General features: G+C 52.2%; 1 protein-coding gene across 5 annotated transcripts in view; it reads left to right on the forward strand.

Annotated features, from left to right (window-relative positions):
- The window catches only part of AIFM3 (apoptosis inducing factor mitochondria associated 3), a 58,064-nt gene that overhangs the window by 33,446 nt on the left and 1,408 nt on the right, over positions 1-23,210 (forward strand). For 3 of the 5 annotated variants that reach the window (XM_062009851.1, XM_062009850.1, XM_062009852.1), the window contains exons 5-20: positions 1,332-1,441; positions 3,462-3,506; positions 4,785-4,881; positions 6,906-7,018; positions 9,241-9,327; positions 10,894-10,985; positions 12,519-12,649; positions 13,630-13,745; positions 14,069-14,140; positions 14,435-14,498; positions 16,189-16,265; positions 16,902-17,019; positions 19,164-19,262; positions 19,682-19,757; positions 21,378-21,437; positions 22,819-22,923. In XM_062009851.1, coding sequence (XP_061865835.1) covers positions 1,332-1,441; positions 3,462-3,506; positions 4,785-4,881; positions 6,906-7,018; positions 9,241-9,327; positions 10,894-10,985; positions 12,519-12,649; positions 13,630-13,745; positions 14,069-14,140; positions 14,435-14,498; positions 16,189-16,265; positions 16,902-17,019; positions 19,164-19,262; positions 19,682-19,757; positions 21,378-21,437; positions 22,819-22,923 — 1,462 coding nt within the window. Of the gene's footprint in view, positions 1-1,331; positions 1,442-3,461; positions 3,507-4,784; positions 4,882-6,905; positions 7,019-9,240; positions 9,328-10,893; positions 10,986-12,518; positions 12,650-13,629; positions 13,746-14,068; positions 14,141-14,434; positions 14,499-16,188; positions 16,266-16,901; positions 17,020-19,163; positions 19,263-19,681; positions 19,758-21,377; positions 21,438-22,818; positions 22,924-23,210 lie in introns of those variants that run through there. The other 2 variants (XR_009819896.1, XM_062009853.1) reach the window with 2 other exon arrangements.

Raw genomic sequence — 23,210 nt, forward strand, 5'->3', positions numbered from 1 at the left:
CAGTAGCAAAAAGAAACGCTGCTGGTGTTACCAATTGAAGTGGGATGAGCTACAGTGGGTCCTCATCTTGGGACTTAAAAGCATGCATCCTGGAATTTTCTCAGCATGGGCTTCAGGCAGGTCCCTGCCCACAGTCTGTGATGGCAGCAGGCGGTGCTGGAGGAGTGGACACTGGTGAAGACAGCAGAGCATCCTGCTGTGTGCCCACTGAGCACTGCTGGGTGCAGGCAGCCACCCCCTCAGCCCCTTGACTGGGGCTTGTAGTCAGCTGAGCAGGGCAGGAGCCCCACACTGCTCCGTGGGCCAGGGGAGGTGAGAGCCCACTTGCCCTCCAGAGCTCTGCAGGCACATCCCTTACTGGCAGCTCACACAGGGGTCTTGCCTGGGGAGTGAGGGTTTGCTGCAGAAGTTCATGCAGAGGCTGCCCCTGTGTCTCCACGTGTGGAGGTGGGTGATGAGACATGACACTGCTGTGCCTCTGCAAGCAAGGGCACAGGCTCAGGACAGTGGCATGGCCAAAGCGTAGCAGTTTGCTCTGCCCTGCCATTGTGAGACAACTCTTTCAGGCAGAGAAGACAAAGTCCAAGGCAGCAGCCTCAGCAAACACTTGTGAGGAGTGAACGTGTGTCTTTTGCCATGCCCTGTGCTTTCCTGGTGGTGTGAAGGCTCCTTGTTGTCTCAGGATCTGTGCTGAAACATGCTTCCCTTAATAAGTGGTGCTCTGTTTGAGGTGCTGCTGGTACCAGGTGCTACTGGGGTTGTGGAGGTGACTCTGAGACCCTGGAGACTGTGCAGCCCCAGGCACTGCCAGAGAGTGGAGTCCAGGCAGAGCAGCAGCTTTGGAGCTGTGCTGAGAGGTGCTGGAAGGGCAGCCAGTGAGGACATTGGAGGTGGGATCCCTTGTTCAGGATCCCAGATGGTAACTCCATTCACCTTCTGTCCCAACTGGCTGGACCCATGCCCTGTGCAAGCTAAGAGAACTCCACATCAAGCAGCCAAGATGCTGCTGACTGTCCACGTCCACAACAGCCACCACGTGTCCTATGGGACAGTGGCAGTGCTGAGGGGACACACTGACAGAGCAGCACAGCTCCTGCCACTGCAGGAGACCCTGGGCAGCAGCCTCCAGCGTTCAGGAGCTCAGCCTTGCTCAGGAGAGCATGTTGTGAGGCAGCAAAGAAGTCCACTGTGGCCAGAACAGCAGGAGGGAGGCCTGGCTTCTGCCCTCCCTGGCTGGTCAGGTCACGGCAGCGGGATGGCAGCGGGCTGCAGTCAGGGATGGGAAGCTGCTGCAGGGCAGCACCAACTGTGCTCTTCCCTGTCTCCTGCAGGGGTTTTGTCCAAAGGAAGAGTCCGCTGTCCCTGGCACGGAGCGTGCTTCAACATCTCCACCGGTGACATAGAGGACTTTCCTGGCTTGGACAGCTTACCCAGGTTCCAGGTGAGACCTTTGTTCTTACAGCAATGGAGGAAATCATGGAATCAAGGCATGTTTTGGGTTGGAAGGGACCTTGAGCCACCACCTAGTCCAACTTCCCTGCTGTGGGAAGGGGCATCTTTCACCAGACCTTGTTGCTCAGAGCCCCATCCGACCGGGTCTTCAACACTTCCAGGGCTGGGGCATCCACAACTTCTTTGGGTGACCCGTTCCAGTGCCTTACCATCCTCACTGTAAAACATTTCCTCCTTATATCTAGTCTAAATCTACTCACTTTTAGTTTAAAAAACATTACCCCTTGTCCTATGGCTGCCAGCCCTGCTAACAGTCTGTCCCCATTTTTCTTATAAGCCCCCTTAAAGCACTGAAAGGCCACAATAAGATTTCCCCAGAGCCTTCTCTGCTCCAGACTGAACCCCAATCCTCTCAGCCTTTCCTCATAAGAGAGGTGCTCCAGCCCTCTGACCATCTTTGTGGCCTCCTCTGGAGTCACTCCATCAGGTCCAAGTCTTTCCTGTGCTGAGGACACAACTCTGCAGGTGGGATCTCACCAGAGCAGAGTAGAGTGGCAGAATCCCCTCTCTTGACCGCTGCCCACATTGCTTTAGGTGCAGCCCAGGATATGTTGCTCCGCACGTGCAGGGTTTCTTTTTCATTGTGCAGGGGTTCTTCTCTGTTGGGCGAGACGGGAGCGACCAGACACCAATATGATGTGCATCAGCTCCCTTTTATTGCCACATAATCATCACCTATATACCTTTTCCAAATGCTGTAACGTGCTACAGTTCATGGCAATCAGTTAACACTGAGGATCACGTGCTGTGCATAAGGCCTCAAAGCTTCATTTTTGTAACAACTGAGACACCAACCTCATTGTGTTAAAACACCAACCTTATTGTAATTAAAACACCAGCCTTACTGTGCTTAAAACATCACCCCATCTGTTCGGCCTTCAGTTAGTTTTCTCTCACACTAGACTATGGTTGTGCTTACCTCACATTTACTTAACTTTATACTATTGTGAGTGACATATGTTACAATTTGTTAGTCAGGTGCAAGCAATCACACAAAGCTAAACTGAATGCTCTATTCAGTCTTCTAACAGTGCTTACTTTAATGCTCTGTCCCGTCTTCTTGCTTTGACCTTGTTTCTGTCACAATCTGCAGTTTGGCTTTTCCCCTTGCTCAAGCAGCTATCACATAGGCATTCCTTTCTGTCCTTTTTTGCTGTAGAAGGCAATTCAAAGACAAACTGCAAACTTTCTTCGTTTCTGACTGACTCCATAACATTCATTATAGCCCAGGCCCCAACAGGCGTGATACTGGCTCATGTCCAGCTTGTCATCCACCGACATCCCCAGGTCCTTCTCCACAGAGCTGCTCTCAGTCCCTTCACCCCCAGGCTGTACTGATACCAGGGCTTGCCCTGACTCACCTGCAGGACCCTGCCTTATTGAACTTCATGAGGTTCACATGGGCCCACTTGTGCAGCCTGGGCTGGAAGGCATCTCTTCCCTCTGGACTGGCAGCTGCACTGCTCAGTGTCATCTGCAGAACGGCTGTTTGCTCTGGGATAAGCAGGCTCTTCAAAGGTGTGGAGCAAACATTTTCCAAGCACATGCTGGGATGGTCAGTGCAGAGCAGCACCTCTCCCAGCTCTCCTTCCTCCCTGCAGCTCCTCTTGCATCCATCCATGGACATCAGATACCTCCAAGGAACCCGAGGGTGGGGATTCACAGTCTGGGAGGTCCCTTGGGCAGGAGTGGGGTGGGACTGAGACACTAGCCCTAAGTATGAGAGAGAAACCAGTTTTTGCACTGCCCATCAGTTCATTGTTGATAGGGGACAGGAAGCATCCCCCCAGCTTGAGCTGGGACGAGCCGTGCTGTGGCCTGAGCTCTCTCAGCAGACCTGGTGAGATTGCTGCTCAGTTCATTAGTTGTTGCACAGAGGGAGTAATCACCCTCTTCAATGGGAGAGGCACTCACTGACCTACAATCTACTCCTGTTGTGTCACCCTCAGGTGAAGATCGAGAAGGAGAAGGTGTACATCCGAGCGAGCAAGCAGGTGGGAGGCCACTCACATCCCAAGATCAAGGCCCATGCTTTTGCTTTGTGCTCTGTGTTTGTGGGGGTGGGGAGGAATTGCTTTTCTTTGGGTTCTTTGGCAGGGGAAGTGGTGCCTGAACAGAAGAATGTGTGAGAACCCAACGTGGGTAAAGCAAAAGGTCCACCTAGGCCAGTGCTGTCTCCAGCAACAGCCTAAAGTTTGTACAGAGCACAAGTGGAGGAGGGTAGAGATGCTGTGTCCCCTTCCCACGCTGCCTGTGCTCCCTCCATCCCCCTGCAGTGTCTGTACACCTGAGCTGGAGTGTCCATGGGTTCAGGACGTCGTAGTAGGTGTTTGTCCTGAACTTGTCCTGTTTTCTTAAGCTCACAGCAACTTTTAATTTAGTTGGCCCATGGAAATAGGTCTCTTCCATCAGCCCTTGGGCCTTATCTGCTGTCTCTGAGCATGGTACAACAATGCCAGAGGTCCCTTTTTGCTCCCTCTTGAACCCAGACATCAGCTCCCTTTGCTGCAGAGTAAGCTGGTGTGTGGACAGGGAGGGCTCTCATCCTCCCAGGCAGGATGCAGAATGGAGCCCATTCAGCCCACTGAAATCTTTTTTCCATGTAGAGGCTTCTTCTTATGCATGTTGGCATGTATGTGGGTGAATCCAGCAGCTCAGAACCAGCCAGACTCTCACTGTACTTGGATTAGATCCAGAGAGGTTACCCTAATGTCAGCACTTCTACTGATTTGATGAGGAGGACTGAGACTCTTCCCTCTACCAGAAATGCATTTTGGACTCTGATGGCTGGCAGTAGGGGGTCAGTGCAGCAGGGCTACTGTGGCATAAGACCTCAGGTGTGCTCTGGTAGGTTGGACAAGTCCATCAGCTTTGGATATCAGAGGTGAACAAGCTCCACTCAGGCACAGGATGCAGTTCCTGATAGGACTTCTGCATTTCCATCTCACCTCTTGGCTGCAGAATTGCACAATGACACACCTGGGCTGCTTTCTCTAGGGGTTTGTTTCCCAGCTCTGTGTATCTGAATGAGTTTGCAGAAGACTATGTGTTTATTTTCCTTTTGTGCCTTGTAAGGGGGTAGTGCACTGGATGATGGAGAGGTATTTGGATATGATCATGGGTTTGGAGCCCTTGTAGTGTACAAGGGTGTAGTTGTTCCCTTTCTATCCAGGCTGGTTTATGACAATAGTGTAGTTATCTCCATTCCTGCCTGGCTACCCAGGTAAAAAGCTGAGAAAAGATACTGACTGTTCTTCTTGTTGATGTCATAGGCTCTTCAGACACAGAGGAGGACAAAGATGATGGCAAAGTGCATCTCCTTGAGCAACTATAACCTGAGCAGCACCAATGTACTGATCATCGGTGCAGGTACCAGGTGGCATGTGCTGGGACATGTGTGTGTCCTCTCCTGGGCAGGTGTGTGCAGAGCAACATGTCTGTGTGCCACACACCTTCTGTCACCCTCCATGTGTGAGGGATCAAACCAGAGGGTCTTCCTGAGCCTTTTGTCCTACACACTAAAAGTGCCCAATGTTTCTGGCCTATGGAGCTTTGTAGTTCCCTGTCAGTCTTTTGTAGTGGGTGCCCTGAACCCTTTTCCCTCTACACCCAAATTTCCACAACTGGCAAGTGTAAAGTCCTTTCAGGGGCTCCTGTGATGTGGCTATACCTTTTCTTTTGGAGTCTGCACATCCCATTGCAGCTGCCTGCAGCTCCAAAGCTCTCACCTCAAGGTGCTTCTCTGAAGAGAAATTCTTCCGTCTTCCCAGAAAATGTCAAATCCCTGCATGAAACAGTGAAACTGTCAGACTGCCTTTTCTTATCTCTTGTCCCATTTCCATTTGTGTAACGTGGTTTTTGTAGAAAGCCTGATGGAACAAATCCATCCTGAGTTCTCTCTGGAGTGGATTGGTACCAGGCTGGACCGTGTCGTGGTGAAATGGAGGGTGGGAGGAGGACATGAGCTGCCTGGTGTTGGAACAGGATCTGGAGGCTGCTTCTGGCACAGGAATTGTTCACTATTACAACCCCAGGTCACCAGACCTAAGCAATTGAAATGAGGAGCCCACTGTAATCTCTTGCTCCTGCCATATAAGTTGCAGCTCACAGCCTGAGCAGAGGGGAGAACCAGCCTGACTGGCTTTTACCCTCCTGGGTAACCTTTTCCCTTCTTCATGCCCCTACTGTTTGCTGAGTAAAAGCTCAGGGTGTGACACTGCTGCTGCATCTGGGCTGTCCTGGTGTGCCAGGGGGCTGAATGGTCATCAAAATCCTCTGCAAGGTCACTCCACAGGCAGTGTTAGCCATTACTGAAGGAACTTCCTCAAGCTTGGCCAGCTACATTTACAAGTCTATTAAAGAGCAAGGTCTACTCTGATCAAAGATTTCAAAGCTGGGGTTGTGAGGAAGAACTATTGGAAAGACTCTGTTCCTCTGGCCTTGCACTGAGGACCAGGATCCAGCCATGCCCAGCACAGATGAGGGCAAGCCACTGTGGCCCCTTGCTCATGTGAGGGTCATCCTGGCATCAGTGCAGTGTCAGTCCTGGCTCAGCAAGCTCCAGGCAGCATGTCCATCCACTTGTCTTTTCTTCCACTATCCCCTGCTTCTATCAACAGGAGCCTTTTGTTGGCAGACCAAGCCATGATACCGTCCAGGTCCATCTTCTTTCATTGGCATTACAGAAACCCTGGCCCTTGCAACACTCACCATTGAGCAAGGCTTTTTTGATTGAGAAGAGACTCAGAACTTCTCACCTGAGCTCTCAAGTCTCACCAGTTTGACGAGGGAAGAAAGGATATGCCTGTCAGGCTGCCTGGCTGCAGGGACACAGCACACCCCAAGACACCTTTTGATTTGATTTAGCTTTTTTTTCCTGTGTTTAAAATACAATCAAACAAAAAAAAAACTTCCCAGAAATTGCATGCAAAATCCTCTGCAGTGAGGCATGCACCCAACACTTCAGCCATGAAGAAGGGAGAAGTCCCTGCCGCTGTGCTTGGCTGTACACTCACCAGGAGCTGAGCGTGCAGAGGGGAAGCTGCAAGAGCCTGAGAGGCTCTGAGAGGCTGCCTGTGCCCCTCAGCCTGAGAGGTGTGTAGGCATTGGCAGTGCTCCTCGGGTGGGCTCTCTGTGTATTTGTGTGAGGTTAGGGACAGACATGGCCCACAGAGGACTAATGTCACACACTATAGGCAGAGGGGTCCCTCCTGCCTGGCGCTCCCACCCTGCCTGGCTTCCTGTGCAAACTCTTTGCCTTGGGAATGTCCATGATGGCCAGAGCTAGTGGAAAGGGTGATTTTGCAGTCAGCCCCTGTGGGGTGTAGGAACAAAAGGGTTCAGACTTCAAATGCCCATAGACACAGCTACTGTCTATCTTCTTTCTCCCTTAGGGGCAGCTGGACTGGTTTGTGCAGAGACCTTGCGCCAGGAGGGTTTCTCAGACAGGATTGTGATGTGCACTATGGATAGGCACTTGCCCTATGACAGACCAAAGCTCAGTAAGGTTTGTATCACTTTGGATATGTCACATTTCTCCCAGTTTTAAAACTTGCCCTAGGACCTTTCCCCACTGTTACTCATTGTAGCTGCGTATTTCTTCTTCATCCTATCTCTATTTTTCCCTTGAATTTTCTTTTCTGGTGGTGGCTGAATTAGGAAACACAAAAAAGGAGTTGTTCAAACTCTGAACTAAGAGTATTCCAGCACAGAAACAAGGCCATTCTTCATAAGTCAAGCAGGAGCTGGATCTTCTTATTTTGCTTCCAGATCAAAATCTTCAGGGCAATGAAACAGGACGTGTGAAAAGAAATGTATTGCCTAGTGCAGGGTTCATACTGCCCAGGGATACTCCATGCTGTGATTGTGGTGATTATCAGTCATCATCACAGCTTGGTAACTTGATGACAGTGCAAAGATGACTTTTTCGGGCACACTTCCATTTTACATTCCAGTTTGTAGACACAGAATGATCTTCTAACCAGTGTTTTTTATTACCAATTCCTGGGCCTTGGTACCAGACAGGAGCTCAGGTTGGACAGCAGCATTTAATCTTCAAGCTTGGCCATAAGAACAGGTGGTACATGCATTCTCCTTTGTGTTAGGAATGTTTATCCATGGGGCTGGTACTCTACAGTCACAGCCTCTAACTCTGCTTCCAGCCCCAGGGTGTTTTGAAGGAAGGCAAGTTGTTTTTTGAGAGCATTCAAGCCCTTTCTGTGCTTGGACATGGGGTTGAGGAGCGGCTGTCTGAAACCTGCATCCAAGAGTCACAGAGGCTGTGTTGGGAATCTGGAGAAGCTCTCAGTCACTGTCCCAGCCAGGCAGCTCTCTGAAACACATATCCCCACTGTGTGAGTTTTACACTCTCCCTTACCTAGCAAGAACATCTAAACACCAGAGATGTGTAGTTTGTTAAACTGTCCACTGGACACCTCTGGCTGTAGCTGCTTTTGGAAGCCCATGGATGAGAAAGCAGAATTTTCAGGAGCAGGCTAGACTAAAAAGGGGATTTTGCTTAATCCTATTGAGAGTGGGACTAACCTGGCAAGAGTTATTAGAGGAGGAGCATGTAAAGCTGTAAGGAGCAGACTTCTTGTCTCCTGAAACTGCAGCACTGCCTTTCCTCTGCCTTGCTGAGTGCCTGATATCAATCTGTCCTGAAGGCCCGACAGACTGCTCTCTCTGTCCCCTTTGGACCATGACCTGCTCCCTGCTGTGCTGCCATGGCCCCATTGCCATCTGCAGAGGTGGTTGTGAACTGCTCTGTGCTGCCCTCCCTGCAACCTCTGATCCTGAGCTGTGGGGTCGGACGTTCCTCTCTGTAAACACTGGGTGTTGAAACAAACTGCAGTAAAACCTCTGTGACCCTGCACCTGCCTCAAGTCCTAAGATATAGATCTCTTCTGAAGGAGTGTCCTGCAGGTCTTGTCCCAGCCCCTGACAGAGCCACCTCTGAGGAGGAGGGCTTTGCACATCCATCCCCCGGTGCAAGTGGTGAAGCTCTTGGTTCCTTCATCCCTGTCCCTCTTGGGTTCATCCCTTGGTTCCTTCATCCCTGTCCCTCTTGGGTCAAGCCCAAGCGTCATGGCTGTGTGACACAGGTAGTTGACGGTGCTGCTCAGCACAATGTGCTGTGTTGCAGGGCTTGGCCATGGCATGTGTGTGGCCATGTCATCCCTGCTGCAGGGAGGGATGAGTGGGAGCGTGCAGCAGCCTGCACAAGGGAAGGCTGGGAAAAATGGGAACCTTTATCTTGCAGGTAAAGATGGACCACAAGCCCCTACTTCAGCTTTTAGGGAACTTGTACTGCATAACTTTGCTACCTTTGAAGTGTTGCCCTTGCTGTCTTAAAGCTCATTGTTCTTACTGCTCTTTTAGCTTTCATTTTCCCTGGCAACTGTTTGTTTTCCAAATAATGAGGCTTTTCTTTCGCTGTTTTGCACTTGGGTGTGTTATGAGGAGCTGCACGTAGAGCTGCTTTGCAGACACCCAGAAGCACTTGCTGTGGTCCTGCCTTAGCCAGTCAATGCCATCCCCACACCCCAGTCCAACGTCTTGTGGTGACTTTTGCTTAAACAGCCTTTTTCCAGCTCCTGTGGAGCAACTCCCTTAACCTATGCCATAGAGACTGACTTCAGACTACTGCTGACCTATACTGGGCACAGGCATTTCTCCACCCACCTGTTCAACCCACAGCAGGTGACAGAAAAATGGCTTTTATTGCAGTCAATGGATTCCCACCCAGAGCAGATCGCCCTACGCCCCAAGGAGTTCTTTCGCACCTACGACATTGAGGTCCTGACTGAAATGCAGGTAAGGAGAGTCCTCTGTGTACCTGCAGGCTGTCTTCAGCAAGGCTTTGGACACTCCCATCACATCCTCATCAGAAAGCTCAGGCAGTGTGGCTGGGATGAGAGGACAGTGAGGTGGATGGAGAGCTGCTGAATGACAGAGCCCAGACGGTGCTGATCAATGGCACAGAGTTGAGTTGGAGGCCTGTGGCCAGTGGAGTTCCACAGGGATGGGTTCTGGGGCCAGTCTTGTTCAACATCTTCATCAATGACCTGGATGAGGGGACAGAGGGACCCTCAGCAAGTTCCCTGCTGGCACCAAACTGGGAGCACTGGCTGATTGCCCAGAGGCTGTGCTGCCATTCAGCAGGATCTCGACCAGCTGCAGAGTTGGGCAGAGAGGAACCTGATGAGGTTCAACAAGGGCAAGTGCAGAGTCCTGCAGCTGGGAAGGAACAACCCCCTGCACCAGCACAGGCTGGGGGTGACCTGCTGGAGAGCAGCTCCAGGAGAGAGACCTGGCAGTGCTGGTTAATAAACTGAACATGAGCAGCAACGTGCCCTCGTGGGCAAGAAGCCAAAGGCAGCCTGGGGGCAGCAAGAAGAGTGTGGGCAGCAGGTCCAGGGAGGTTGTGCTGTCCCTCTGCTCTGCCCTGCTGAGGCCTCATCTGGAGTCCTGGGGCCAGTTCTGGGCTCCCCAGCTCAAGGGGGACAGGGAACTGCTGCAGAGAGGCCAGTGCAGGGACACCAAGATGATCAGGGGACTGGAGATCTTCCTGCTGAGGAAAGGCTGTGAGACCTGGGGCTGTGTAGTCTGGAGGAGACGAGGCTGAGGGAAGATCCCATTAATATTAACAAATATCTCACTGGTGGGTGTCAGGAGGTTGGGGCAGCACTATTTTCTGTTGTATCCAGTGACAGGACAAGGGGTGATGGGAACACAAAACACAAAAAGTGCTGGAACACAAAAAGTTCCATTTAAACATAAGGAAAAGCTCTTTTCCCTGTTGAGTTGAAGGAGCCCTGGCCCAGGCTGCCCAGGGAGGGTGTGCAGGCTCCTTCCTTGGAGGTCTTCAAAACCCACCTGGACACGTTCCTGTGTGACCTGATCTAGGTGGGAGCTGCTTTGGCAGGGGGTTGGACTGGATGAGCTCTAAAGGTCCCTTCCAACCCCTGCTATTCTGTAATTCTGCGACTGTGAAAGGCTATGATGAGGAAATGAGGCATTTGTGTCTCAGCCTTTGGCTGTCTGGATGCTGTAGCAGAAACATTGGTCTCCTCCAGGCCCCCTGTTTTACACCCCAGAGCACAGGTTGCCTGTGGTTGTTCAAAACCACAGTTAATGCAATTCCTCACACTCCTACAAGCAGTGCAGACATTGGTGGCTTAAACATTGCTCCCCATTATTTTATTTATACTGCAAGACCTTCAAGGATTTATGAAGAGGCAACTAAGAGTATTTAAGGTGTGGGTTGGCTAACCTGTGGGCAGGGACATAGGAGACTAAAACCTAACAGACAGTGTGGTTGGGCTGGGAGCTCAGTGAAACCAGCTTTCATCCCTTAACATTATTTAGGATTGATTTCAGGTTGCAGCTGTGGATGTCAAGAACAAGACAGCTGTGTTCAAGGATGGGTTTAAGATGGAGTACAACAAGCTGCTGATAGCGACTGGAAGCACGTAAGCTGTGAACAAACGTATTAAAGTTCAAGAGAAACTGGTTTACCTGAGAATGAGGAGCTTGTGCCTGGGGAGGACCTGAGGGTGTTGGTTGACAGCAGCTGAACAGGAGCCAGCAGCGTGCCCAGGTGGCTAAAAAGACCAAGGGCATCCTGGCCTGTACCAGCAGTGGGGTGGCAGCAGGAGCAGGGGATCGTCCCCTGTGCTGGGCCCTGAGGACGCTGCAGCTCCAGGGCTGTGTCAGTGCTGAGCCCCTCACTCACTGCCACAGGGACACTGAGGGGCTGCAGCTCCAGGGCTGTGTCAGTGCTGGGCCCCTCACTCACTGCCACAGGGACACTGAGGGGCTGCAGCTCCAGGGCTGTGTCAGTGCTGGGCCCCTCACTCACTGCCACAGGGACACTGAGGGGCTGCAGCTCCAGGGCTGTGCTCAGTGCTGGGCCCCTCACTCACTGCCACAGGGACACTGAGGGGCTGCAGCGTGGCCAGAGCCGGGCACAGAGCTGGGGAAGGGGCTGGAGCACAAGGGGCTGGGGAGGGGCTGAGGGAATGGGGGTGCTGAGCCTGGAGAAGAGGAGGCTGAGGGCAGCCAGCAGCACTCTCTGACACTCCCTGACAGGAGGCTGCAGGGAGCTGGGGGTCAGGCTCTGCTCCCCAGGAGTGAATGACAGGCTAAGGGGAAATGGGCTCAAATTGCACCAGGGGAGGTTGAGATTGGACATTGGGAAGAACTTTTTCACCCAGAGGGTTGTTAAGCATTGGAAGGGTCTACCCAAGAAGGGGATGGAGTCCCCATCCCTGGAGATATTGAAAGACACACAGATGAGGTGCTGAGGGCCGTGGGTCAGTTCAGTGATGGGCCCGGCAGTGTGAGCTGAGGGGTTGGACTCGACCCTAAAGGTCTCTTCCATCTGTAATGATTGTATGATTTTGTGATTCTGCAGTGGGTAAATGTTTTTAGGGTACCTAAATTATTTAGGATCATTTGTCCCATTTCCAGATGTGAGTTGTGTATGCAGGGACCAGATATTTAAAAATACACAGGCATCAGTGAGTGATGGGGAGGATGTGATTAAACTGGTACAGCGTCAGCAGTGTGCCTCTAGGAATGGATATGGGAGCCTGTGTCTGCAGGGCCTTCTGAACCTTTCAGTGTCTAGCTCCAAAGCATCTGCTGGAGGACAGTCTTCTGTGTCACAATAACCTTCTGAAAATGTTACACCATGCCATCAGTTAAGCACAAGCTTGCAAAGCAGTACCTGTCCCATTCTGTGCTGCATTGCCCTAGGAGGGAGCTCATCCCAGCCCTGTGGGTGGAAAAGGTTGGGGGTGGGGGACTGCTCAGAAGCCCCTCCTGCACTGGCATTGGCTGTCCTGCTTTGGCCATTGCCCACCAGCATTTGGTTTTTTCCTATGTTGACTCTACATCCCAGAAAAAGGTGAGAAAAAGAAAGACTGAGATGCTGCTGGAGCCTTGGAAAGGGGCTCCAGGGAAAAGCCCCACCTGTACTGCCCTCAATGTGTGTCTTTCAGGCCCAAAGCTCTCAGCTGCAAAGGCAAGGAGGTGGAAAATGTTTTCAACATCCGGACACCAGAAGATGCCAACCGTGTGGTGAAGCTGGCTACGAGCAAGAATGTGGTTATCGTGGGAGCATCCTTCCTGGGTGAGGTGCTGCATCTCAGCTGTCCAAATCTTCCTGCAGATGGTCCCAGTTCCTCCCCCAATTTGTCACTGCCCACCCCCTCCACACACCAAACAGGGACCTCGGGGTAGTAGAACCACCAGCCCCAGGAGGGTGGTAAGGACACATCCCTGCTGTGTGGCCATCCTTGTCTTTGTATGGACACAGAGTGCTGTCCCAGTCTGAAAAGCACACAGAAAGTCCAGTACTGGTGCTCACCTGGTTTCAGAGCTGGTGTGACTAGGTTTGGCTTCAGCTGGGGGAGGTCTTGTTGGTAGGTGAAAGCCTGTGGGTTTATTCCTCTTTACTTTTTAGCAGGAATCTTGAAGATACACAGGAACAAATGTTATTGGTTCTTTGATGGTTCTTCTTTTCCCTTTGAATGGTTCTAAGAAAATTACTGTCATTCCTGCAAGGCTTAAGCAAAAGTGGTTATTAGTCAGGGAAATGATTAGAAAATGTTCAGTATTTGTTTTTCTTCTTTTTTAAAGACAGTTACTGTTTTAGTGGTTCAACCATTCCTACCTACAGAAAAGCACTGGGGGGGTGCAATTGCAAACTATAGGCCATCAAAAAGATCCATTTCCAAAAAAACCCCATAGCTAGATAGAAAATGTCTTGGTGAATGATCCTGTGCAATTGCCAGCACCAAAATCAGCAAGTCACAAGGGCCATTTTCAGGCTTCCCTTATCCGAGGGCCATTGCTCCAAGTGCTACAGCTTCCTGAGCCCCTTTGGGACTTCATCGTGGGTAGTTCCTCCCTTCAGTCTTTGAAACCTGCACCTAAGAACCAATTGCAATGATTCATAAATCTCACCTGAAATGGTGTGGCCCCTTGTATCTGCCAGGTCTGGTGGCACCCCAGATCTCCTACCTCCCCAGCCAGGAGCAGAAGAATCTTCCACACTGACATGGGTGCTGGGGATCCCATCAGCCACTCAGACCTGCTTCTGTTCCCCAGGGATGGAGGTGGCTGCCTACCTCGCAGAGAGGGCTCACTCTGTGTCACTGGTGGAGCTGGAGGAAGTCCCCTTCAAGAAGTTCTTTGGGGAGAGGGTTGGCCGCGCTGTCATGAAGGTGATCTCACTTTCCCATCCAGCAGGTGGTTTTGGTGACAGAGCAAGTTCTGCTTGTTTCACTTCTTGCACTAATTCATTTGTTATTTGACATTTATTGGTTAAGCTGTGATGGTAGCAGTCACTGGAAAGCAAGCACAGGCTGTGTCTTCCCTGTGGTGCTCCCTGTGCTGTAAAGCACCTTCTTCTGGACACGTTGGACGGAGGTGCTGCTGACTCCATTGCAGCGAGTCCACAGGGTGGGCATGGGGGCACGGGGACACCACAAGAAGGGGTGGTTTGGGGTCCCAGTGTCCACTGTTCTGTCCCATGTGCCCCCTCCAGATGTTCGAGAGCAACAGAGTGAAGTTCTACATGCAGACAGAGGTGTCGGAGCTGCGGGAGCAGGAGGGCAAGGTAGGGTGTGGGCAGGGGCTCCCCGTGGGCGCCGCTGTGGCAGCCCCCCAGGGCTGCTCTTCCCTTCACTGACAGGGTTTGGCCCCTCTACTTTCTCCAAGCCCCTAAAATTCACATTCCTGGATTTAGCCTGATGAGCAAATATGCTCCATTCATTGCTGCCACCCTCCTCCTGCTGCCATTAGAAGGAATTATGGTCAACCTGCATATCAGAACTGAAGTGAGCTGCCAGCTCAGGGTTTGGGCTTGTTTTATCCTTAAAATAACTTTGATGTCTCCCCATGTCTCCTGCAGCTGAAAGAGGTTGTGCTGAAGAGCGGGAAGGTCCTGCGTGCCGACGTGTGTGTTGTTGGTGTGGGTAAGGGGCTGTTGCTGTGGTGCAGGGTCTGGTGGGCTGGGGCTCTGCTCATGAAGGAGAAGCACAGAGTCACAGAATGGCAGGAGTGGGAAGGGAGCTCTAGAGCTCATCCAGTCCAACCCCCCTGCCAAAGCAGGTCCCACATAGATCAGGTCACACAGGAACGTGTCCAGGTGGGTTTGGAAACCTCCTGAGAAGGAGCCTCCACACCCTCCCTGGGCAGCCTGGGCCAGGGCTCCCTCATCTCACAGTGAAAGAGTTTTTCCTAATGTTTAAGTAGAACTTTTTGTGTTCCAGCTTCATCCCATCACCCCTCGTCCTGTCACTAAACAGTACAGAAAAAAAAATCCCATCTTCTTAACATACAGCTTTTAAATACTTGTAATTATTGCTGTGGTCCCCTCTTAGCCTTCTGTTCTCCAGACTAAACAGCCCCAGGTCCCAGCCTTTCCTCACAAGGAAGATGCTCCAGTCCCCTCAGCATCTTGGTGTCCCTGCACTGGCCTCTCTCCAGCAGTTCCCTGTCCCTCTGCAGCTGGGGAGCCCAGAGCTGGACACAGGACTCCAGATGAGGCCTCACCAGGGCAGAGCAGAGGGGCAGCAGAACCTCCCTTGACCTGCTGCTCACACCCTCCTTGATGCTCCAAGGCTGCCATTGGCTTCTTGCCCACAAGGGCACGTTGCTGCTCATGTTCAGTTTGTTAACCACCCAGCACTCCCAGGTCCCTCTCCTGGAGCTGCTCCCCAGCAGGTCACCCCCAGCCTGTGCTGGTGCAGGGGGTTGTTCCTCCCCAGCTGCAGGACTCTGCCCTTGCCCTTGTTGAACCTCAGGAGGTTCCTCTCTGCCCAACTCTCCAGCCAGTCGAGATCTCACTGCAAAACAAGCAAGAGGGGACATTGCAGTGGTGGGTCCCCAGGGCTGGGCAGCTGGGGGTGCTGGTGGTAATGTGCCAACCTCCCCAGGCTGCAACACTGTGGAGCAAAGCTGAAAAAGGCCATCCTAGAGCCTCCATCCCAAAAGGAAACTGAAAATATGTTTGGAGAATAGTAAAGATTTTGGTTTTTTCCAGAAAAAAACCCATCCCAATTTCATCATCTCAATGATTTTTTAAAGCTTCCTCAAACTGTTTTTTCCCCCCTCTTTTGTTTTTGGAGTTTTTTTTTGCTGCCACTGCATTAGAAGAGGATTTTTTTTTCTCATATGCACTTGGGAGAACAAAATCCCTTTCCCACTCTGTAACTTTTCAAAATGTTGCAGATTGGATGATCACAGAACTAGTTTAATTCTGCTTCTGCTGTTTTATTGACTGCTCTGAGTTTTGAAGGCTAAGGAGAATAAAGGAAAAAGGAAGCTGAAGAAAAGGTACAGATTGCTGGGGGGGTCCTGTCTGGAAACCTGAGGGCTCACTTTGAAATCTATCTTTTTTGCAAAATATCTAGAAAAGAGAAGTGGTTTAACACCTGTCTTCAAGCATTAGACAAAATGTGGTGTGCAGACGCCACACTGTGGGGAGTGCAGGGACCCCAGGGTTGCAGAGGGTGAGTAGTGGGGGTCTGCAGGGTGCCTGGCTCTGCTCCCAGGCCTGCTACCTTTCCCTTGGGACAGGCAGGTTGGCCGGGCAGGGGGAGATCTGCTGGCCTTGGGCTCAGCCCCTGGGTCTGCATCGGTGGTCCTTACCTTCTCCCGCAGGTGCGGTGCCAGCCACGGGCTTTCTCAAGCAGAGTGGCATCAACATCGACTCCAAAGGCTTCATTGTGGTCAACAAGGTGAGCCTGGGGGGCAGCCCGTGCCAGGGGACACAGCAGTGGGAGCTGAGCCTGGGATGATCTTCCCTGGGGCTCGAAACTGCTGTTGCAGGGGTGTTCCGTGTGCCGAGATGCCGAGAGCATGGCACTGGAGTGCTGGGACACCCCTGTGAGAGAGGGGTTTGCAGATCCCAGCCCTGGATGCTGTGGCTGGGTCTGGCTCTGAGCTGTCCTGGGTAGAAAGAAATAGAGAAAGATCCATCTTTTAAAGGATCCCAAAAGATCTTGCCTTTCCTCCCTGCTGCCAGTGATTCTGAGCAGTGTTAGTGCTGATGGGTGCTGTGTGTGAGCAAATGAGGAGCATCTTGGGGGGCCTGGGGCTCATTGCCACTCACCCAGGTTCTATTTACAAACACTTACAGGCTTCTAGAAGGGACTCCAGGACATCAGTCCCTGTCTTTTTTCACCAGGTCACCCGCTGGCAGAGGGATGCTGTAGGTCCCTGCCTGCATACTCTGCTCTGCAAGTGAAGAACGCTAAGTCCAATCCCAGAGGTTGTGCACGTGTCCCCAGGGACCGTGGCAGCTCTGGATCAGTTCCCTGTTTTTGTCTGTGTCGGGTGCAAACCCCACTGACACACACCTGTTTCCCCCACAGATGATGCAAACCAACATCCCTGGAGTCTTCGCAGCTGGGGACGCTGTCACCTTCCCGCTGGCCTTGAGGAATAATAAGAAGGTGAACGTCCCTCACTGGCAGATGGCCCATATGCATGGTAGGTGCTTTTCAGTCTCTTCACTTTACAGTAGTAAATGGCCCACAGAAAAGAGCCTTTTCGAGATCCCCAGGGAATGTAGCTGTTTAGGGGGGTGTTTTGGGGCTGGTAACCTAGAAAAGACTGAGGGAGGACCTCATCATCACCACCTAAAAGGCTGGATGTCAAGAAGATGGGATGACACTCTTTTCTGCAGTGTGCAGCAAGGGGTAATGGACATCAACTGGAACACAGAAAGTTCCACTTAATCACAAGGCAAAACTTCTTTCCTGTGAGAGTGAGTGCTCCCTGCTGATGGAGCCCTGGCCCAGGCTGCCCAGGAGGGGTGTGAAGGCTCCTTCTTGGGAGGTTTCCAAACCCACCTGGACACATTCCTGTGTGACCTGATCAAAGGGAACATGTTTTAGGAGGGGGTTGGTCTGGATGAGCTCTGGAGGTCCCTTCCAACCCCCACCATGCTGGGATTTCCAAGGCCTCTGGCAAGAGAATGGGACAAGAGGGAAGCTATGTGGTTGTATTAAACATTTTGAAGCATGCATGTTTTATCCTATCTGCTATGCCTTCATTTGTCAGTCTTCTGAAGGTGCACTGGCTAATGAGGCCTCATTCCACAGAGGTGCCCAGGGACAGGCCTTCCCACACTCCATGTGCTCCCTGGCATCTGCAGTCACCTCATCTTTTCCATGTCCTGGAACACTTGGGAGCACTCATCATAATATGAGATTGGGCTCACATCCCCAGCTGGGCTGCCCACATGCTGGGCTGGCTCAGGAGAGCACTGCAGAGCTGAGTCCTTCCCCCCTTCACACCAGCAAGTATGGAAACCCTGGCATGATGAGCAGCATTCAAGCTTTCCAAAGGTCACAACCCTGTGGTGAGGTTGACCTCTGGGTGGGTGCCCTCAATAAGAGGTTTTGGAACCACACCTCCAAAATCTGCCTTTGGACACAGTCTCCTTTAATGCTGCTGCCATCCTCTGTGGCAGGCACTGTACCCCAGCAGTCTCTGTGTCCCCAGGAGTTTGTCCATCCCATCCCTGTTTGCAGTGGGAGCTCAGCAAGCTGTCAGCCCTGTCAGTGTTGCAGAAGTTGGGTTGACACAGGCTCATGAGTGTATTCCTCCTGGCAGTGGAGGTGACAAGTCAGGTGGAGCAGCCCTGCTGGGGAGCAGCCCAAGCCTCAGATGATGCCAGGCCTTTCCTTGTTGGTGCTTGTTGCTGGATGACATTTTGTTTAGCCTGAGCATATGGTCTTGGTTTCCCTTTTCTCTGGGACTGGAGATGTCAATGCTGAGGGCAGACCATGAGACAATGCTTGCCTCAGCACAGAGCTTCCTCACTCCTTAGAATCATAGAACCACAGAATGGTGAGGGTTGGAAGGGACCTCTAGAGATCATCTAGTTCAACCCCCTGCTAGAGCAGCACCACCCAGATCAGGCCACACAGGAACATGTCCAGGTAGGTTTTGAAAACTTGCCAAGAAGGAGCCTCCACACCCTCCCTGGGCAGCCTGGGCCAGGGCTCCCTCACTGAAACAGGGAAAGAGTTTTTCCTTATGTTTAAGTGGAACTTTTTGTGTTTCAGCTTCTTTCCATCACCTCTTGTCCTGTCACTGGAGACAAAAGAGCCACTTCATTCTTCTGCTGCTCCTCTCTCGCTCCTCTCGTTCCTCTCTCACTGCTGTCTCACCCCTCTGTCACTGCAGTCTCATCCTTCTCTTACTCCTCTCTCGCTCCTTTCTCACTCCTCTCACTCCTTTCTTGCTTCTCTCTCCCTCTTTTTTCTATCCTCTCTTGCTCTTTTCTCTCTCCTCTCACTCCTCTCTTGCTCCCGTCTCCCTTCTCTCTCCTCTCACTCCTCTCTTGCTCCCGTCTCCCTTCTCTCTCCTCTCACTCCTCTCTTGCTCCCGTCTCCCTTCTCTCTCCTCTCACTCCTCTCTTGCTCCCGTCTCCCTTCTCTCCTCTCACTCCTCTCTTGCTCCTCTCTCCCTTCTCTCTCCTCTCACTCCTCTCTTGCTCCCGTCTCCCTTCTCTCTCCTCTCACTCCTCTCTCGCTCCTCTCCCTCCTTTCGCTCCTCTTGCTCCTCTCACTCCTCTCTGGCTCCTCTCACTCAGTCCCCTCTCACTCCTCTCGCCTCTCTCACAGGCCGTATTGCGGCGCTGAACATGCTGGCGCATGGCACGGAGATCAGCACAGTCCCCTACCTGTGGACTGCCATGTTTGGGAAGAGCATTCGGTACGCAGGTAAGGGGCTCCCCAAGGCTGCTGCACAGTTTGTGCTGGTGGAGGTGTCCCAGGTTAGAGAAGCCACAGCCACCTCCCTTGCTAAGGGCCCCCTGTGCCAACCTTTGCTTGGGGTCTGCTCCCCTTCCTGTCTCCTGAGGGTTTTGGTATCTCCTCCAAAGCCTGTCTGCTCCTGGCCGTGGGGTGCAGGGTCAAAGGGATGGCTGTGGCCGTGAGGGGTGGTCCAGCTCGAACAGAGGCAGTCTTCCTGAGTGTACACTGAACAAGAAGGGATGCTTTTTGGTACCCTCGTCTTCTGGTGCTGGTCTCCTGGTGACTGCAGGATGCTCTTTGTGTAGCTCTGGACTGAAATGTCCTATCTTAGGGGCTAGAGCCAGATCCAAGGGCATTGTTGTTGAATCCACTTCTTTGCCTTCCAGGCCATGGGGAAGGATTCGATGATGTTGTCATTCAGGGAGACTTAGATGAACTGAAGTTTGTGGCATTTTATACCAAGTAAGTGTTTCTCTTCTCTGTGTTCCTGCACAGGCATTCCTTTGTCATGCTAGGCTGGAAAATACTTTTGCCAAAGCTGCTGTCAGGTTTGTTCCTCTCTGGACACAGAGATGGCAGGACATTAATGGAAGGCCCTAGAGGAATGAGGTGCTAAGCAACTTAAACTGATCTTTGGACCTATTGTCTCTGCCAGATGGAAGCACTTGGTCTGTTCACATAATATCTGAGAGCAGATAATGGCTTCTGTTCATTTGTTGCTGGCAATCCCACCAAAGACTTCCTTCCCATCTCATCAATGTGTTAATGATTTGTGGCCAGGGCTGGACTGGGAGCTCAGGCATTACTCTTTCTGCTTCTGGTTTAACACATTAAGCTCAAAAACTGTCTATTAACAAGCTGTGAAGGTTAGAAAGAGTTCATGAGCTTTTGTTACACCTGTAGTGAAACTCAGCTCTCCTCCAGCCTGGGACCCAGCCTGGGACTGACAAGACCATGCAGTATGAGTTTATCCCCCAAATATCTGCTGCTGTTTATTCTTTTGTTGCCTTTGTGCCATCCCAATCTGAAATCAAGGGCCACAGAGCCTTCTCATGCCTGGAGGCTGATGGGATTTCTTCAAGTGCTTTCTAATATTAAGGATGGGGAGAGTGAAACCAGGAAAGTGAAGGTTTGCCAAGCTCAGCAATCACGCTGCTCAGCAGCAGCATTCAGGCAGGGACCAGGAGGGAGCTCTGGGCAGGAGGCAGCTCCTGCTCTGCAGAGATCATCTCACTGCCTCTCTGTGTCCTGCCCAATGTCCCTTACAGCCGCTTGCTTCCATCTCTCCAGGATAGAGCCTGGCAGTGAGATGTGTCCATTGGGCATGGAGAGGCTCAGGCCTCACCTTGTGGTGTGAGCCAGACAAGTGCCTGGCACTCACCCTCCTTCTGGTGCCTGTGCACCTGGGATAAAAACCTGCGTCAGGCAACGGGGCTCCAGCATCTACTGACACATGGACGTGCCTCTGAGCTGGCCAAAAATGCCTAAAAGGGTGGGTTTGTGCCAAGACACCACCTGTGCTGGGGAGACATTCCCCTTCTACAGCCACAGCCATGGAGCTGTCACTCTCCACCTTGATGTTTTGAAGTGCATTTGAATCACATAACTGCCAATGCAATGCTTTAAAGCAGTGTGCTGAGTGACTGTGAGCCAAGGGGAAGACAAAGCCCCATCTCTGGCAGTTTTGCTGCCGTGGCTCGCAGAGCTGTGTGTGGTTTTGCCTCTACATCCCCTGCACGGCTGCTCCACAGCTGCCACATCTCAGGTCCCCTGGCAGCCCCCTGCCCACAGCACATGCAGCACAGCAGGGCCAAGCAGCCATAGCTGCACTGCCACATGGCTCTTTGCAGCATATAATCTTCTTTGAAACCTCTATTCCTCCTTTCCAAACCAGAGCATTTAGCTACTTATCCCAACCCTAACTAGAAAGGAAATGTCAGCTTGCTTTAATGACGCATCAGCAGAGCCTGTTCCAGAGGCAAGCCCCAGGCGAGGTGCGGAACCCCGGCGTGGGGCCAGGGCTGCCTGGCAGGGCTGTGGCACATGGGCAGCTGCCGAGCTCTCTGCTGTTCTGCCACCCAGGAGGGGCTCCAGGAGGTGGCTTTTGGGTACCAGGAGGGCATCCCGCACCGAAAGTCGGAGGTATGGGGCAGTGCTGGCTGCTGGCGGGCATCTCCTGCTGCTTTTTCTGAGCTCAAATCAAATCCCTGTCACTGCTTCTGTGAGAGGCTACCAGGAGCATTTCTTCTTCCTCTTTTTCTTGTCTGGTGATAGTTTTTCTCTTTGATGCTAATGCATTTGGACTGAGGGATGCTGCACCAAATCAACCATCCCTTCTCCTCTGCTTCCTTCTTCACACCCAATGGTTTGGACTCTTCTCCTTATTTAGGAATCAGTCTTTTGAAACACATAGTCTTCTGTGATGGAGCTACCCCATGGGTTTGTGGGACAGTTGTGAGAGAGCACCCCTACTCCCATGGCTCCACAGACATGAAGTGGCTTCTGAAACATGGTTTCTGCCCTCCTCCTCCTGGGAATCAGGCACGTGTTTCCACCCCATGTCGTGGCTGCTCTTTGTTCTTCTGTTGGTCAAGGAGCCATTTGGCAGGGGATGGAAGAGCAGATCTTGATTGGTTGGGTGTTTCTACTCTTCAGCTTACTTAACAATATCCCCAGTGTTTACTGTCTCACCCACAGACCTTCTCTGATTGTTTATCCAGTTATTTATTTACGAGTCATCTCCTGGGTTCATGCTTTGGAGCTTTGCACTCAGGATGATCTCTGCAAACCTCAAAGCAGAAGAGCCCTTCTTGTTTGCCTTTTGACCTTTAGCCAAAGTCCTCCAGCATTTTTACGTCCTCTTCCTATTCAGCCTTTGAGGCTGCATCCTGCCACCAGCACTGACATCCTGGTGAGTGATGGCCAGCTGGACAGGGATGTGCTGCTGGGCATCCCATGCCCATGAGGGTCTTGTCTCTGGTGGGACTCAGCTGCCTGGTGCTTTGGGAGCAGCGTGCTCAGAGGTGGACACTCTGCCCAGTCGGTGGTGGGGATCAAGAAGGGGATGTGAAGCAGCACAACTGAGTCCCACAGGGAAATCCTGACCACTACATTCCCCTGGTACAGGGCAGCAGCACAGTGAGCGCCTGGATGGCAGCAACCACCGGGCATCTTTTCTGGCGGCTACACTTTCATACACCGTCAGATGCAGTTACTGGTGTTTTCCCACAGGTGCCAGAACACAGAGCTGTGTTTGTGCCTTATGATGCTCACCAGACCAGCATGGGAGCATCAGTGGGAGCACAGTGGGTGCAGCCTGCAGTGCCAGCTCGGAGCCCTCTCCTGTCCCTCGTCCCACCACACCACCAGCACAGTCCCTGTGCTGCTCACACCTTGGGATGGGTCCTGACCCTGCAGTGGGTGTTTCTCTTTGCTTCCTGCTTCTCTCTAGCATGTTGCTTTTTGGGTGATGGATCCATGATTACTGGGGCTGCCCTAACCACTGTGCTCTGCCTGGCCCTAGGAGCGACGAGGTGGTGGCTGTGGCCAGCATGAACTACGACCCGATTGTGTCCAAGGTGGCAGAGGTCCTGGCTGCGGGCAGGACCATCCGGAAGCGTGATGTGGAGTAAGTAGACTCACTGCAGGAACCAGCAGTGCCAGGGCAGAGGCTGGGCACAGCTGTGGGGTACAGAGCAGGGCTGAGCACTCCAAGGCAGGACTTGGCAGGCACTGGGCAGCTCTTTCCCACTGTTCCCTCTTGTGTACCCTTCTCACATCTCCCTGCCCTGCTTACTCTGGGCCCCTAGTTCTGCTTCCCAAACAGCTCCAGGTCTGGCATCTCACACACAGGGGGTTTGTCTTAAACCTCAGGGTCCAAATCCTTGCACAGACTCGAGGGGACAGTGGTGCTCT

This window comes from Colius striatus, chromosome 17 (genome assembly GCF_028858725.1).
Source record: "Colius striatus isolate bColStr4 chromosome 17, bColStr4.1.hap1, whole genome shotgun sequence".
In the NCBI taxonomy this organism is placed as follows: Eukaryota; Metazoa; Chordata; class Aves; order Coliiformes; family Coliidae; genus Colius; species Colius striatus.